We start from the raw sequence: 18,743 nt of genomic DNA, 5'->3' as shown, positions 1-18,743 counted from the left end.
TATAATGTCTCCCTAACAAAATCTGTCTATAATTAACATATATTCAAGTCTCTGCTTTAATCTGTATTATACAACATGTAAAATAATGTTCTAGGACAAGAGAACTGGTTAATTTTTTGAAGTCAGATTACTCTAAATTTTCTTCAGAATGCTTCAGGGAGCGTAAATGATCTACTAATAGTTATATATGGGGTACTAAAGTATATTAGGGGAGGAAGAGTGTCAAATTTATTTTTGTTCTAATACTTGATTACATGAAGAATACAAAATCATCAAAGCACCTGTTTTGTTCTTCTGAACATGGGAGAAGGGCTACTAGGACTACTTGATTTTGAAGGCAATTTGCTCTTTCGGGTTTGTAGAAATCCTTCAGGTCTCTCAAATAAATTGTTCCTAAGAACTGGAAATCCATTATAGCTGTTTTTGAAAAGAAAAAAAAAATCTCAAGCACACATAGATGATCATACTGGTTACAAGCTAAAAATAAATTATGACCAATAACTTATTAACTTATTTTAACTATCTTTCTCCATCAGACTATGATAATCAACAAATATTCACGCTAATGTTGCTTTTCTTACTATACTAATAAAAATGTAATAGCCAAATACAGATTCAAGTATGTATTTTAGAGGGAAAAAAGTGAAATACATTTAAATTTTGCTGAACTTGACACCAAACTCCAAAGTAACTCAAAATAACTTTGTTAGTATTCGTGTAAATAAATAGCAAACATATCAGATAATACGGGTAAAAGGCCCACCAAATCAATACTCTTTCACACAGGACAGTTATTAATATCATTGTTTGGATTAACATATTACTGTAGAACCTTCCTCTTAAAAAAATGCAAATAACATAAGTCAACCAGGACAACCTATTACATTATCATGAATGGATTTAACTGGTTAGGTAAGCTGATTCAGGGCCTCATTTATGAGAAAGAAAATTGAAGAGGTTGGAGAAGAGGAACAAAGATTAGAATAGGCAACTCTATGAGGAGGTGGGCCTAATTTGGGTGCTAGAGCAGAGTGTTTGGGGCATTTAAAAGGTAGCAGCAGCTGGGAAAAAGACATGCTAAGACGACAGAAGAAGTCCCTGAGGAGAAAACTTATCCTACTTTAGAATATTCTTAAAGGCATATAAATAGTTTTAATTAACTAAGAAGAAAACTAACTATAATAAAAGATAAACTATATCTATTATACATTATTATAGGAAAATCCAGTAGAATAAGAAAATATTAGTCATGACTGAATGTTAAGTAGGAATAAAATAGCAATGAAGTTCAGGAAAACTATGTCCCCTAAGAAAATTCACTGTATGAACATGGTGTGATAATAAGACCATTCTGTGTATCTTATGGAAACTTATTGTCCTATCATTTTATACAGACAATGCAAGTATATGAGTTACCTCCTACTAACAGGATCCACTGTGCCCATTAAAGACACTTAAGGATTTTCCAATGATGGGTATGATTACACCAAAATTATATTAGTAGTCTCAAGGAAAAAAAAATGACTTAGATTCTTTAAAAAATGGGAACTGTTTAAGCTAAGTAATTTTCTTATTAAAGGACTAAAGGTAAATTTTAAATTAAAAAGTTAAAACCAAACCACAAAAAGAAAAACAAACTATATTAGTGAAATATACCAAAAGAAGTCTTAGAAGTGTATAATGTACGAAAGAGATAAAAGAAATGAGATCTTGTTTAGCAAGAAAAAGAAGAAAGAGAAATTATGAGAAATATTTTAAATGTCTCTGAGAAAAGGCAGACTTCTAAAAATTGACATGAGCAATATATAAAAATTAAGGGTAGGAATCAGGTGGCTTATGAAGTAATCAACATTCACAAACATGTGTTACACTACTTTTTCATCTGTAAAAAGAAGAATTCAATCCAAGTTATAAATGAGGATATCCTGAAAAATCCCTTTTCAATGAAAATAACAAACTGTGACTTAATGAATAATAGATGTGAAATGGTTTTAGAATCTTTAAATAAGAAATTATTGGAGAATTTAAAAAATCTAAAAGGAAATGCCATTTTAATGGTATACTAGAAACTACCTCTAGTTATAACAAATGTTATATATAATATATATTGTGTGTATGTATATAAATACATATCTAGATATATAGATGTATAATAAATCTACCTCTATCATAACCCTATCACTGTGCTCAGAGTTTTTCTCTTTCCCACTAGACTTGAAAACAAGACCAGTGGATCATTCAAGTCTATACCAAGCACTTAGCACAGTACCTGAGCCAATTTCCTAAATTAACAATGACCAATCCCAATAGTCCTGAATTTCCTTGACTTTATAAAACTCATGGAAAAATTAAAAGCCTAAAAAAATCACATCATCCAAATCAAGGCCACAGATACTGACTCTAAATTAGATTTAATCCTTTTTTAAAAAATTGAAGTATAGTTGATAATCCTTTTGTAAACCAAGGTTACATTAACCAGCCTGTGTTGGGGGAGGGGATGAAAGTGAGGAAACCAGCCTTAGGGAGAAACAAAAATAAAAATTCTGTAATAAAAGTGCTGCATTTTGGTGGGGTGGGCCCTAACTTCTTAATCAACATTTATGAGAACATATACTTATGCAGATCTAGAGAGCTTCTTAAGTCTATAGAATGCAAAATTATATATTTTTTCTTTTTATACCTCAAAACTTAGTAATGGATGTGGGATAAGCTTGCTTACCACCTAAAAATTAGGGATCTGTAAAGTTTGGATTTTTGAAAATACCACAGTCCTTAGAAAGCTACGTCACAGATGATGGATTGCTTCTCTCTTTCAATCTCAAACATTCTGCCTCTTGAATACCTGTACTGTAAAGGGGGTTCTTCACCATTGGGTAGATGGGGAATCTCAGGTGGTGTTACAAAAACAGTATGTTCACTTTTGAAAGATTCATCCAGTTCTATAAGTCGCACTTCACCACTCTTGTCCATATCCACCTGAAGGAGTTTAAAAAACATACATTAAAAAAATACATTCGCCAGACAAATGTTTGTCTATAGGGGAATGGTTAAATAAAACATTTACACAACTGGATACTAAGGAACTATTTTTTTAAAAAAAAAGAATGAGCAAGTCCTCTACGTAGCACTATATAAAGCTCTCCAGGATAATTAAGTGAAAATAATAAGATTCAGGAGATTGTATACTATCTTTTAAGTAAGAAAGAGGGAAAATTTTTTTTTAATTAAAAAAAAAGAGGGAAAAATAAGAACACATATTCATTTTTTGCTTGTAGTCACATAAAGAATACTTAAAAAAAAAAAAAGAGGGACTTCCCTGGCGGTCCAGTGGTTACGACGCTGTGCTTCCACTGCAGGAGATGCAGGTTCGATCCCTGGTCGGGAACTAAAATCCTGCATGCCACGCAGCAGCGCAGCCAAAAATAGGAAAAAAAAAAAAAAAAGTATCTATTTGGCTAAGAGGAGATGAAGGGAGTGGACAAGAATGGGACAGGACCAGATTTCCCAATATATACCTTTTAATGTTATTTTTGCATTTTGAATAATGAAAATTTATTCAAGAAATACTATTTTAAAATATTATTATATTAACATATAATAATATTAAAACGTACGTGTGTGTGTGTTGAGAATACTGGGTTCTGTCTTTGATTTCTACTAAATATAACGAATTTCCCTAAGTTCTTCCAGCATATGTAGAAGCACATTTGAATTAGATTCTAGTCACATCAATATTTAAAGCATTTTAGTAGTACTATTTCCCCCAGATACTCTATGGTAAGGTAATAGTCATAAAAAATAAAAACTTCATAGAATCTAAACTTCCCAAAAGGCACTCATAAACTAAAGAGCACGACACTGACATTAATTTAAACCAGATGTCAAACACAAAATGACAGATGACAAAATATAACCCACAGAACTTTTCCAGGTTAGACAGAATTAATGTCACATACCAGCCAGGAATAAATGGGAAAACAAGAGTTATTAACAAGTTAAATCTTAAGATAAGGATTTAGGGCAGAGTATACCAAAAAAGGACAGGGATAGCTTTAAAGTTTTTCTAACTTTTAAGAAGAGTCGATACATTCAGAATCTTCTTATATAAATTGTTATTTATAATTTCACAGCATTACATGCTGTAATCTCTAGTATTAAAGAATGTTTTTAATGGTGTATCCAGACATTTTAGACAACAATTAAGGCGTGTTTCAGAATTATAATTAATGACAGGAGAAAATGTTCACAAAATAATGATAAATGAAAAAATCAGACTACTAAATAATATAAATGTCTGTGTGTATACACACACACACACACACACACACACACACAGAGTGTGATTCTAATTTTTTTAAGAGTGTGCCTGTATCTGTCATATAGATATATTTCTGAGTGTGCAGTCTCTCATACACACAGATGCGCATACACATCTGTTATCAAAATGTTACCTACGGGTGATGGTATTACTGGCAATTAATTTTCTTTATATTGTTATTTGCTTTCCAATTAAAAATAATGAATATTATTTTTATTTGCTTTTTAAAAATTACAAAAGTAATAAATGCTCAGAATAAAAATTTAAACAAGGCAGACTATATTGCTTTTAGAATAAGCACTTATTTCAATTCTGTTGAAGGATATCTGAAAGTTAATCAGTATAAAAGAAGGTGCCTTTCTTTTTAGCCTGTCAAAAAGACTTTCATATGGTAAAACTAGCAACGATACAACAAATATAGTAAGTTGGATAATCACAAACCCTGCTGGTACTCCAAACTGGTACAGTCTTTTTTAGAAAGCAAGATGTGTTTAAACCTTATTCTTTCTTAGAATAAGTTCTAAGAAAATAACCTAACATGAAAAAAAGCTATCAGAATGAAAGATGTTTTTTTTGCAGGACTGCAATAGCAATAAATTGGAAGTCATCTGCATGTCAAAAAATAGGTAAATGAATAAAGGATGATACACAGATGAAATATACAATCATTCAAAATGAAAAGAGTGAAGGTTATGCAGACTCCTGGTTGAACAAGACAAATTAAACACAACAATTTACCTTCAATCCTTCCTAAAATCTCACCAAAATGAGAGTAAGGAGATTAAAAAACAACAACAACGACAAAATGAACTGGAGAGAAGACAACAGCAGAGCTGAGTTCAAAACATTTCAGAAGCTGCAAAGTAGATTGATGAGACCTGTCAAAGCTGAAAGCCACATATCTGGCACTGGTGAGGGGATAGAGGAGAGCACCCAAATAGTCAGCCATTTTGCTCTACGGAGCACCAGAAAGGTCAGGAATGAAAACCATGATGCCCCTGAAGATGGGAGGGCAAGTGGGGTTGAATCAGGAGAATTAGTTAAATCCTGCATTTAAGAACTCCTAGATCCCTTGCCCAACCCAGTATAGTTAGGCCACTACCTCTCCCCAACATGGCATAAGACTAGGTTGGGTCTTTCTGAGTGAAGAACCAGAGGGACTTTAGACTTGAGGACACCGGGCAGAGCTGAGGAAGATGAAGAAGGTTAATAAAAACAGGTGAAGTGAGTAAAAGCCTACATGTTACAACAAGTGGAAAATCTTAGTTACCTTCCCCACTCAGCTCTGAGAATACTTGCAGTCAGGCTTATGCACTCCAGGCTTGAGACTGGAGATACCTCCTGGGGAAACTACATAGCCTAAAAGAAAAGAACTACAGACACTGATCAAATAGGGACTCTAATGAAATAGTTGAGTTCCTTTATGATCATCAGTCTCATACCTAAGGAAGCTCCAAGTCCCACCCTCCCAGAAAGAGCTCTAATGAGTTCTCTGTGCCTCACACTTGACAACAAATACCAACGAAAGATCACACAAAAAACCAATAACTTGAAAAAGAATAAAGTAAACAAATATTAAAAGGTATTTAGAAGAAGCAGAGACAATGCAAAGGGGAAAAAAACCTTCAAAATAACTGAAATGAATAAGCCTACACCCATGAAACAAGAAGATGCTATAAGAAAGGAGCATTCAGGGACTTCCCCTGGTTAAGTGGTTAAGACTCTGCGCTCCCAATGCAGGGTGCCTGGGTTCAATCCCTTGTCAGGGAACTAGCTCCCACATGCATGCCACAACTAAGGAGCCTGACTGCCACAACTAAGGAGCCCGCCTGCCACAACTAAGGAGCCCACCTGCCACAACTAAGACCTGGTGCAACCAAATAAATAAATAAAATAAAAATAAATATTTACAAAGAAAAAAAAAGAAGAAAGGAACATTCAGAGAATGAAAAGGAGCTATGGAAATTACAAAAATGATAGCAGAGGTAAAAAGTATACTATAATTGTTGAAAGATAAAATTGAATAAATCTCCCAGAAAGTGGAGATGAATGACAGAGAGGCAGAAAATGGGATGGGGAAAAAAAAAAGAAAAAAAGAAAATTAAGCAGATCAGGCCAAGAGGGCCAATATACAAATATGTATTTCAGAACAAGAGAACAGAGAAAGTGGAGGAAAGAAAAAGAAAGAAAAAAATGCAAGAAAATTCCCCACAATTTGAAGGCCATGAGACCATAGATTAAAAGGGCCTACAAGTGTCCAACTCAGGGAAGAAAAGAAGGCTGACACCAGGCATATCCTTGTGATTTCAGAATATCAGGGATCTTAAATGCTTCCAGACAGAAAAAGAGATTAGGCACAGAAGATTAGAAATCAAGATACTGTTAGACTAGATGTTATTCTCAACAACGACAAGCCAGAAGACAATGCAGTGATGACTTGATTTTACATCCAACCAAATTAGCATTCAAGTATTAAGGCAGAATAATGAAATTTGCAAACAGGCAGGGCATCAAAAAATGTATCTCTCATGTACTCTTTCTCACTAAACTACTGAAAGCTGTGATTCACCATAACGAGGAAATAAACCAAGAAAGAAGTTATTGAAGCCAGAAAGCAGGGGATACAAATCCGGAGAGAGGTCAGTATAATTCCAAGATGATGGTGAAGGAAAATCCCAGAATGACAGACTAGATAGAAAGCAGTCAGTTCAGACTGGAACACAAAGATGGAAAGCTCCAGCAAGAATTTAAAAACAAACAAACAAAAACCAAACGGACAGATTACTTAGTATTAGAAAAATTGAGAGATTTTAGCTTTTTTACCTTCATAGAAGAGTTTGGAGATGAATTAATAATACACACAAAACAAGAAATATAGCAATTATTAACTTCAGGGAAAACAAAAGTCCATACATAAAAGGAAATTTAACTACAATATATATATATGGTCTACCTGTGATTATATACAGTGATAAAAATATTAACATTGAACAACCATCTGAACAGCTACACTGGGAGAATTTTGGTGATGGTGGTAAATATGACATTAATAGATAATATATAAAACAATAAGCAGCAATGACAACACATTATTTGGAAATCTTAAGGAAAATGGCTGATGAAATGGCTGAAAGAGAAGGTGCTTACCTTTGGGAACAGAAACTAGGGGTGGGAAACAGAACTACCATATGACCCAGCAATCCCACTGCTGGGCATATACCTGGAGAAAACCATAATTCAAAAAGATACATACACTCCAATGTTCACTGCAGCACTATTTACAATAGCCAGGTCATGGAAGCAACCTAAATGTCCATCAACAGAGGAATAAATAAAGAAGATGTGGTACATAGATACAATGGAGTATCACTCAGCCATAAAAAAAGAACAAAATAATTCCATTTGCAGCAACATGGATGGACCTAGAGATTGTCATTCTGAGTGAAGTAAGTCAGACTGAGGAAGACAAATATCCTATGATATCACTTATATGTGGAATCATAAAAAAGGGTACAAATGAATTTATTTACAAAACATAAGTAGAGGCACGGATATAGAAAAAAAACATATGGTTACCATGGGATAAGGGGGGGGAGGGATAAATTGGGAGATTGCAACTCACATATACACACTACTATATATAAAATAGATAACTAACAGGAACCTGCTGTATAGCACAGGGAACTCCATTCAATACTCTGTAATGGCCTATATGGGAAAGAATCTTAAAAAAAAACAAAAAAAAGAGTGGATATATGTATAACTGATTCACTTTACTGCACACCTGAAACTAACACAACATTGTAAATCAACTATACACCAATAAAAATTAAAAAGAAAAAAAAAGAAGCTAGGGGTGGGAAAAAATGTAAAATCATTTGACTTTTTAAACTAGGCTATGTTTTACTTTTTAGAGATTTGGCAGCATATAAAAATGTTTATAAGATCTGGTTATGTAAAAAATTAGGAAGTATACTATAATTATGTAAAAACATTGAAAGTAAATGTAAAGTGGATATTAGGGTACTGGGCTTATGGAGTTTTTCCTCCCTTTTATTTTCCACACTTCCTGTTACTTTACAAAACAACATTAGGAACATGTCAATGATAACTCAAAATCACTTGTATCCCTTAGTAGGATATGGTATCCATGGACAACCCAAAAGCAAATGAGAAGCTCTCTATACAAACATTTTTATGCAGATGAAATGGGGTAAATGAAATTATAAGGGCAGCAATGATAATGAAGTAGAAGAGATGGACTAGAATAAAAAGGTTATTCTGGTCCAACAAATACCCAAGGTCATTGGAAAGGAAGCTGGAAACTACTCCGGTCTCCATAATGTAACATTATAGGAGAACTACTTGTCTGTGAGCACCAGGTGCTTTTAAATTTTTATTTATTTATCAGCTTCTCCCTGTCAGACCTGTGTCTTTGCTTGCATAGAAAAAAATCTGTGGACATGGACAACTACTCTAAGTATTGTAAAGTCTACTAAAATATTAAAATTGTGCTCTGTAAATTCAGTACCTTGGTAAAAGATATTTCCCCTATCTTGTCTACCAATAAAATCTCATTTCAACATTACAAAAACAGCCATGTAATAAATCCTCCATTTATCAGTTGGGCATTTCTGTCTTTTGGAAAGCACAGTGACATCTGTCTCTACTGGGAGAAAAAAGAAATCCAACACCCATGGCAGGATAAAATTAAAATAATTTTCATATTCTCTTCATATTTTTTCACAAGACATTAAAATGCTCAGAAAACACTGCAGAGGAATGCTTGGGAAACCAAGAAAAACCTTACCAGACTATTTGTTGCACAAAACTGCTTTTAGTTAAGCTGCATCCTATAGGAACAGATTGTAAGGATTTAAAATACAATCATATGAAGAACAAGAACACATGGTTCTTAAATTAGTCATAAATGAAACTCAAATAATTTTCATACATTGTTTTTCTTACTCCTATTCAGGATTACTCACTCCAGCTTTTTAAAAGTTGGTCAAATATTTTCTGTTTGGATAGGCTAAGATCAAAAGAGGAATGTATCTAATTTCTGTTCAATCTTAGTCATGGATTCTGCTCAACCTTAAGCACTTAATGCACATCTAATATTACTTAATTTTCATAGCTAAACTGCCAGAGGTAAGGGGATCTGTTCACTTAAAAAATTAAGCTTAAGGTCACTCAACTAAGGAAAAACCCCACACGAATGTCTAGTTTAAAAGTATTACTGATATTCAAAAACCATTTACAGATTAAAAGTAAGCACTGACTTGCTGTGCTGAATGCACTTAAACTGTGGTATTAAAATATGAAAAGTAGTAACAGCACTGTGTAATTATTTATTATTTCAGAGAGTTCTGCTTAATAATACTAGGAATACAATTAACCTCTACTCTCACTATATATGAAGGTTATTAAGATATATTTTATGACATCACAAATAAAATAAGATCAATTTTAACTAAAAAAAGATAAATTTTGGATTTTGTTACATTTTGTTATTTTCTCTAATAAAACAGTTCCTTGAATTGTAATAAAGCAAATACAAGTAACTATGTTTTAGTGAGTTTATTTTCAGTTTTGATTTTCTTAGGAATCATCAAAATCTTTAAGTATAACATTAATCCATTATATATAAGTGATATTTTGTTGAATCTAGACTTTGAATGGGTAAATAGCATTTTAGGAAAACAATCTGCCTAGAAATAATAATTACATTTAATTGGATTGTTTCTTTTTTGAGACTTCTCAGAATTTATATTCTTTAAGCAATCACTCCAGTCACGCCTCGCATTTTGACTCTTATCAACTAAATAACAGGTGACCTATTTTCAGAAAATCCTAGACAATATAATATAGTAATTATCAGTAATAAAATATCCTCCTTAGAACATGATACCCTAAGTACCTTGCAAAATTATGTCATGTATGCCTTACAACATTAATGAGTTTTTTTGTTTGTTTGTTTTTTTTGCGGTACGCGGGCCTCTCACTGTTGTGGCCTCTCCCATTGCGGAGCACAGGCTCCGGACGCGCAGGCTCAGCGGCCATGGCTCATGGGCCCAGCCGCTCCGCGGCATGTGGGATCTTCCCGGACTGGGGCACAAACCCATGTCCCCTGCATCGGCAGGCGGACTCTCAACCACTGCGCCACCAGGGAAGCCCTAATGAGTATTTTTTAAACCATGTGATACTATGAGTTCTTAGCTGAAACACAAACTTGTGAAAACAAGACACATAAAATGAGCAAAAAGTAAAACGGAACAATACAACATTTCTCTCTTCTGCACTGTTAACTGGATTTTTCCAACTAATTCAGTATTCCTATATGGATTAATAAATCTATTGGCTAAAGCATGCTATTAGCAAAAATTTGGTCCCTTATGATTCAGTTGACTTGGCACAAGGAACAACTGTTACCCAAATACATGCCACTGTTCACAATCGCAGCTTAGTGAGTACATACAGGTGACCAGTGGAAGCCCAGCACAATAGAGGAAAAACCTTCAAGGTACATGCTGGTCAGAAACATCATTTTTATTTACAAAAACCAAAACAATTATTCCTGTAAAAAGGGATTTAGAGAAATTATTCTTTAAAGCATACTCTTTTATTCATTGTACACCTTTTCTATTTAAAGCACACCTTTCTGTTTATTTATTCTATTAATATTTAACTTTATAAGCACCAAATAAGGCAAACTTAAAAATTTGATTAAAATACTGAAAACCATGTTCTTAGTACAATGCTGCAATGAAGACAAAACTGTCAAGGAGCTATAATATTAATTCTCAAAATAAACAGGATTTCAAAGCTTTAAGCAGGCAGAACTCAACTTACAAAAAGGCAGAGTTCTAAAAGTCTGTCTATAGGTACGTCCCTGGTGGTCCAGCGGTTAAGACTTTGTGCTCCCAATGCAGGGGGCCCAGGTTCAATCCCTGTTCAGGGAACTAGATCCCACATGCTGCAACGAAGCTCCTGCACGTGGCAATGAAGATCCCATGTGCCGCAACTAAGACCCGGTGCAGCCAGATAAATAAATAAATAAATAAATTTTAAATTATTTATTTATTTATTTATGGCTGCGTTGGGTCTCTGTTGCTGCACGCGGGCTTTCTCTAGTTGTGTCGAGCGGGGGCTATTCTTCGTTGCAGTGCGCGGGCTTCTCATTGCGGTGGCTTCTCTTGTTGCAGAGCACAGGTTCTAGGTGTGCGGGCTTCAGTAGCTGTGGCTCGTGGGCTCAGTAGTTGTGGTTCCCGGGCCCTAGAGCGCAGCCTCAGTAGTTGTGGCGCACAGGATTAGCTGCTCCGTGGCATGTGGGAACCCGTGTATCCTGTGGCTCGTGGGCTCAGTAGTTGTGGTTCCCAGGCCCTAGAGCGCAGGCTCAGTAGTTGTGGTGCATGGGATTAGTTGCTCCGTGGCATGTGGGAACCCGTGTACCCTGCATTGGCAGGCAGATTCCTAACCACTGCACCACCAGGGAAGTCCAATAAATATTTTAAAAAAATAAAAATTAAAAAAAGTCTGTCTACAAATAGGTTATTCAAAATACAGAAAATGAATTTCCCCTCAAAACAATATCCTGGGCTTCCCTGGTGGCGGAGTGGTTGAGAGTCCGCCTGCTGATGCGAGGGACACGGGTTTGTGCCCCGGTCCAGGAAGATCCCACATGCCGCAGAACGACTGGGCCCATGAGCCATGGCTGCTAAGCCTGCGCGTCCGGAGCCTGTGCTCTGCAACGGGAGAGGCCACAACAGTGAGAGGCCCACGTACTGCAAAAACAAACAAACAAACAATATCCTTTCTGGGGTGATAGAAACGTTCTTTGTTTTGGAGTCATGGTTACATGGAAATCTATATTTGCCAAAACTTATCAAACTACACACTTCAAAGGTGCATTTATTGTTTGTATATTATACTACAATAAATTTGGACTTTAAAAAATGTCCTAAAAGGTGGTTAGAATATCAATCCACCAAAAAGAAATTTAATACATATTTGTAACACAACACTGTAGCCATGCACCATCTGAACTACAGCTAATCACCACATATCAGTGTTTCTGTGGGAAAATGAATTATGAGTTCTAAGCAAATACTGACATATATCCATCTTTTCCCTATTCTAAAGCATTTCAAGGACTAGGGTGGATATTTCTGGGCATCTTAGCTTGTTAACTCTCTATCAGCACCAGAAACAGTATTTCTCCACATCAATCATCCCTCAGGTGTTCCAATTTGAAGGAAAGTGTAAATTCCTCCACAAGGCTCTGAACTTGTTTCTGTTCTTCATATGTGTAAGTCATTGAAAAGTTGAACATTTCTACCTCATGCAGTAATAAAACCAAATTAACTACTAATCTACAAACTGGAATAAAAACCAGAAAAATATAAAAATCGTCATAAATTTTCCTACTTTATAGTTCACACAACACTACACTGAACACTGTGAAATATGCAGTTATAATGATCTTTCCTCACAATACTTTTAAAACGTACATAAGAAAACAACACAGAAAGACTAAATGACTTGACTAAAGTCACAAGTAGGAACGCTGAGATCAAAGTTCTCCTGATTCCCAATGCAGTGTTTTTCCTTCTACATCTTGCATGATGAAAATCTTTTCTTTTTTTTTTTTTTTTGCGGTATGCGGGCCTCTCACTGTTGTGGCCTCTCCCATCGCAGAGCACAGGCTCTGGACGCGCAGGCTCAGCGGCCATGGCTCACGGGCCCAGCCGCTCTGCGTCATGTGGGATCCTCCCAGACTGGGGCACGAACCCGTATCCCCTGCATCGGCAGGCGGACTCTCAACCACTGCGCCACCAGGGAAGCCCGAAAATCATTTTTATAAGACACATTTGGTACTTATTTATTTGATCAATCCCTCCATATGTAACAATCTCCCATCTCCAACACCACTCCTCCTCCATGCATATGACTCCTTCACCCTAATATGGCTTTGACAACTCCTTCCAGACCAACCCTCTGCCCCACCAGGCTGACATCTCCCTCATCCAGATTAAACTATGATACCCCATTTGCTGGGCCTACCCAGTGGGGACACTGTCCTTGCCTTGCTTAGACTCTGACACTCCGTGCTGTCCTCATGTCTGCATGGACGCATCCTGTTTAGGTTCTGACTCCTGGAAACAGTCTGTCCTCCAGCATGGACACGTTCTTTATCCTGCTCGTCCTCTGATCCCCCATGCTAGGCCACCCCCTGCATGGATAGATGCTCTCCTCACCAGGCATGGGCTCCAAAACCCATGCTAGGCTGCTCGTCCTTCACCCATTCAGGTTTTTTTTTTTTTTTTTTGCCATAATTGCTGTATTTTTTTTTTACATCTTTATTGGAGTATAATTGCTTTACAATGGTGTGTTAGTTTCTGCTTTATAACAAAGTGAATCAATTATACATATACATATGTTCCCACATCTCTTCCCTCTTGCGTCTCCCTCCCACCCTCCCTATCCCACCCCTCTAGGTGGTCACAAAGCACTAAGCTGATCTCCCTGTGCTATGCGGCTGCTTCCCACTAGCTATCTGTTTTACATTTGGTAGTGTATATATGTCCATGCCACTCTCTCGCTTTGTCACAGCTTACCCTTCCCCCTCCCCATATCCTCAAGTCCATTCTCTAGTAGGTCTGTGTCTTTATTCCTGTCTTACCCCTAGGTTCTTCATGACATTTTTTTTTCTTAAATTCCATATATATGTGTTAGCATATGGTATTTGTCTTTCTCTTTCTGACTTACTTCACTCTGTATGACAGACTCTAGGTCCATCCACCTCATTACAAATAGCTCAATTTCGTTTCTTTTTATGGCTGACTAACATTCCATTGTATATATGTGCCATATCTTCTTTATCCATTCATCCGATGATGGACACTTAGGTTGTTTCCTTCTCCGGGCTATTGTAAATAGAGCTGCAATGAACATTTTGGTACATGACTCTCTTTGAATTATGGTTTTCTCAGGGTATATGCCCAGTAGTGGGATTGCTGGGTTATATGGTAGTTCTATTTGTAGTTTTTTAAGGAACCTCCATATTGTTCTCCATTGTGGCTGTACCAATTCACATTCCCACCAGCAGTGCAAGAGTGTTCCCTTTTCTCCACACCCTCTTCAGCATTTATTGTTTCTAGATTTTTTGATGATGGCCATTCTGACTGGTGTGAGATGATATCTCATTGTAGTTTTGATTTGCATTTCTCTAACGATTAATGATGTTGAGCATTCTTTCATGTGTTTGTTGGCAGTCTGTTTATCTTCTTTGGAGAAATGTCTATTTAGGTCTTTTGCCCATTTTTGGATTGGGTTGTTTGTTTTTTTGTTATTGAGCTGCATGAGCTGCTTATAAATTTTGGAGATTAATCCTTTGTCAGTTGCTTCATTTGCAAATATTTTCTCCCATTCTGAAGGTTGTCTTTTGGTCTTGTTTATGGTTTCCTTTGCTGTGCAAAAGCTTTGAAGTTTCATTAGGTCCCATTTGTTTATTCCATTCAGGTTTTGACACCCCTCTTTGAGCCACTGTTTCCCAAGCTCCTCTCTATCCACCATGGATACCCACTTTGCTCTATCCCACTAATGATAGTGGACTACAGGGGCAGGAAAAGTTTCACACATGAATTTAATATAGAATTAATTCACTTAATTTATGCTACAATTGCACTCCCAAATTGTAGAAATATTCAGGTGAAATGTTATGTTCTACACCTACTCTCAAGCATGTGACAATCCACCTTAGACCAAAAGGAGAGGTGAAAATTAAGGATGATCAAGTTAGAGGTCCATAGGCTTGGACAAAACTCCCATAGTTTGTAAGTGGACAGGAAGTGTTACAGACCTGGTTGCTAAAATAAAACTCATAATTTGGTAAAATCCTGCAAAGTACTCTTAAGAGGTTGTGGTCTATAACATCTAGTAGGCCACCGAAACTTTCATAATAAAGGGTCAGTGATGAAATGGAATTAATGTAAATTTTGTTAAAAACTGGTTAATTTATAAATAGAAACTGTAACTCATAACATTTACAATAGTCACACAAAATAAGTTATGGCACTGTAGACATACTATTACTTACTTTATCTACACAATCATCAAAAAACGCCAGGCTTGCATCTTTATCACTGACAAAAGAACATTCCTCAATGAAGCGAATAAACATTTGTGTTTTGGTCATCATGTTATAGAATTTCTGATGTGACCGGTCACGGCTTCTTAAGAAAGCTGTTCAACATAAATTTGTAATGTTAGCATATATAACACCATTTACAGATTCAGAGAATTTTTGAGCTAGAAGGAACTAGATCAACCATGTCATCTATACCCCCCACACCCTACTATTTTGCAGAAAAAGAAACTAAGACCCCTGAAGGGGAAGTAACCTGACAAAGATAGCAACAGGAAAGGAACTTGAAACCAGATCTTTCAAATCCCCCAACCCAGGGGCTCCTCTGCTTGCCCAACACCACCGGGCTGCCCTGAAAGCTAAACACATCAATATCTTAACACATCTGTGACACAACAGAGTGCAGTGGTACATGGTTAGGAAGCTCTGTACTTTTCAAATAGTCTCTTCTGCATATTTTGCTAATGGGATTATATCTAATGTGCCTGAGAAATAACCAGTCCGATGGAAATGGATTACCAACTGAGTTGATACTCACATACTCCTGAAATAGGTAAGTATATTTTGATAAATATGAGCTACTAACCCCAAAAGCAATCATCACAAGGTTAAGCTCAATAATATGAAAGCTGTAGTACTATGAAGTCACTCACCTTGTAGGGCAAAAAGAGAGGCTGCATCTGTGGCTGTCTCAGATGGGGCTTGTGTTATTGGTCGTAAGTATGATCTATAACCTTTTAAAATAGAGGCCATGAAACACAAAAATGCCTCCTGGATTTCCAAATCTATCATGTGCAACCTCTTTCCAGAATTAAAATCATAATCATTCATTGCTAAGTCCATTAGTCCATCGTCTCTTGGTCTCTGCTGCACTGTGAAGAAATACAGTGTTAATGTTTTCCCCAGAACTGTCAAAATTAATGTTCATAATGGTATCAATTATAAATCCATTGCATATGTAATTCAAGTCATTATGCTGCGTACCTTAAACTTGTACAGTCCTGTATGTCAATTATATCTCAATAAAATTGAGAGAAAAATAATAAATGTGTTGTGTTTTCAAAAGGGCTCAAGCTACTTCAACCCTTTGTTTACATAACTCCTTAATATATAACCCTAGCAAAACTTGAATTTGGTCTGAGGATAAGGATGGTAGTAATGCTCAATGTTAACTTCCTGATTTTCATGGTTATAGCATACTGTAGTGATATAGAATGTACTTATTGGTAGGAAATACACTCCATTTGGAGATGATGGGGACATCTATTCTCAAAAGGTCACAGAAACAAAGTTTGTGATTGCCTCAAAATTTTAAAACTTCTTAAAATATGAGAAAAAATAAATCATCTTAGGGAGGTGCTTTTGGAGTTCTTATTGTTTAAAAAAGTAAAAGTACGTGGGCACTGGAATGGAAGGCCTAGGTTTTAATCCTAGCTTCATCCTTATTAACTGTATGATCTCTGACAAGCTACCTTCCTCAAACTTAGTATCTTCACAGTTGTAAAGACAAAAGAATGCATGTGAAAGTGCTCTGAAGCTGTAAAGTGATATATAATCCTGAATAACAATATCAGTACTGTTTAAACCTGTAATTTTAAGCTGTAAGATTCTGCCTTCAGTACAGCTAGATGGGTTATTTCACTTATTTTAATAATATTTAAATATTGCTACAAAAGCTGCTGGACTTCTCAGCTATTCAAAAGAAGCACATGAATTTTTAGAAAGCAATTAACTAAGTAGCTTAAAAAATTCCATACATAATTTATTTGTTCCATAGTATAAAATTTGTTCTATTTGATGTCATTTTTTCATATCCCAATACTTATGAGCCACTTCCAAATTATCTACTTGTTATAAGGTTTACTTTGAAAACACTGTCTTCTTCCATGTCTCTTTCCAACTATTCTATAGGCATCCTTGAACCCTCGAGGATGTAGGCAACCTCCCATGTTTATATTTCACCTAATACATAAATGAGAACTTCAAATATTGCTGTACCATTACTGACCATTTTTTATACAATAAGTATTAAATTATGAACCCTGAATGGACTGTTGGTATAAAATACCAAGAGGATTAGTTAAATGAAGGTTTAATTCATCTTATTGGTAATTCTGGATCACTATCAAGATACTCTTATTGTAAGCTTTGAACTGAAATTCTCCATATCCTAATCAATTTTCACTTTAATTAATTTCCAAATGCTTTTGGCAAGCTCTATTTTCAAATTACTTGAGGTAAGCACAGCATTAAGATCTACTGAAGGTGAAAAGCACGTGACCTTGCTCTCAACCCACAAGAATCATCAGCATTTTCTAATGTAATTTAAACCATCTGTCTTAGATTTTCAAAACTAACTTTCTATTCTATGTATAAAGAAAATATACAAGTAGAAACCAGTATTTTTCCATAGTATTTGAAAATAATCACCTTAATCTCTTTTTGAATTTTATTATGATGTAAAATATAAACTTTGTAAATCTCCCGTTCAGCTTCTAAAAAATTTTGCTTTAATGCTTATTTGCCTTTAATACTGTAAAACCACTTTCCTTTAGGTAAACACCATCCTTTTACAAGTAAGGCAAAGTTGCTGGAGTCCTTTCTTCAGATTAACTTACTTCCTTTAAATAAATTATACACTTACATTTTGCCAACTGCTGGTGCAAATTATTCAGTGTGTTCATCAGATTTTTACATGGTTTCTTTGGAAGTACCTTCCAGGCTACATTTTTCTTATCACCAGTTCTGAGATTAAATGACAACAATAATATATTTGTCAGATTAACTTGGGGTGGGGCAAGGGTGGGTATATATCTGTTATTTATAAAAAGGGGAAAAGAGAAAACACATTGAACAAAAATAAAATATACAAAATATTCTACTTAACAGAAGAAAAATACTACAGGGATAAATTGGAGTGTTTAATACTTAAAAATTAATTTATATGAGAGTAGAACCCTGTATTAAATATAGCTCAAAACTTTACACTTATGTTTATACTGAGTCAATTCCACTTGCTTTGGAATCATGCAAATCACTACAAAACTTAATGTGGAGGTCATTACTCTTAATCTCATCTAAGAGTCTTTAGACACCTAAATACTGGGAAAATCCTACTATTAGGGGATTTTTTCTTATATACTCTAAGACAAAGCACTGTAGAAAACTTTCAATGAACTTATCCATAAAGCTTATCAAAATACTTCGGTATATCCAAATAGTTTCCTAAAAATATAAGTAAAATTTAGCTTTGTATCTTTCAGAAAAGAAATAATCTAT

General features: G+C 35.4%; 1 protein-coding gene across 7 annotated transcripts in view; it reads right to left on the bottom strand.

Annotated features, from left to right (window-relative positions):
* Positions 1-18,743, bottom strand: part of DENND4A (DENN domain containing 4A) — a 137,607-nt gene that overhangs the window by 42,140 nt on the left and 76,724 nt on the right. For all 7 annotated transcript variants that reach the window (XM_032617651.1, XM_032617642.1, XM_032617668.1 and 4 more), the window contains exons 12-16: positions 18,109-18,209; positions 16,118-16,336; positions 15,417-15,562; positions 2,843-2,976; positions 282-417 (exon numbers count right to left, since the gene is read on the bottom strand). In XM_032617651.1, the coding sequence (XP_032473542.1) occupies positions 282-417; positions 2,843-2,976; positions 15,417-15,562; positions 16,118-16,336; positions 18,109-18,209 (736 nt within the window). The remainder of the gene's footprint in view (positions 1-281; positions 418-2,842; positions 2,977-15,416; positions 15,563-16,117; positions 16,337-18,108; positions 18,210-18,743) is intronic.

Source organism: Phocoena sinus, chromosome 2 (assembly GCF_008692025.1).
Source record: "Phocoena sinus isolate mPhoSin1 chromosome 2, mPhoSin1.pri, whole genome shotgun sequence".
Classification (NCBI taxonomy): domain Eukaryota; kingdom Metazoa; phylum Chordata; class Mammalia; order Artiodactyla; family Phocoenidae; genus Phocoena; species Phocoena sinus.
This window is presented reverse-complemented; position numbering and strand designations above follow the sequence as displayed.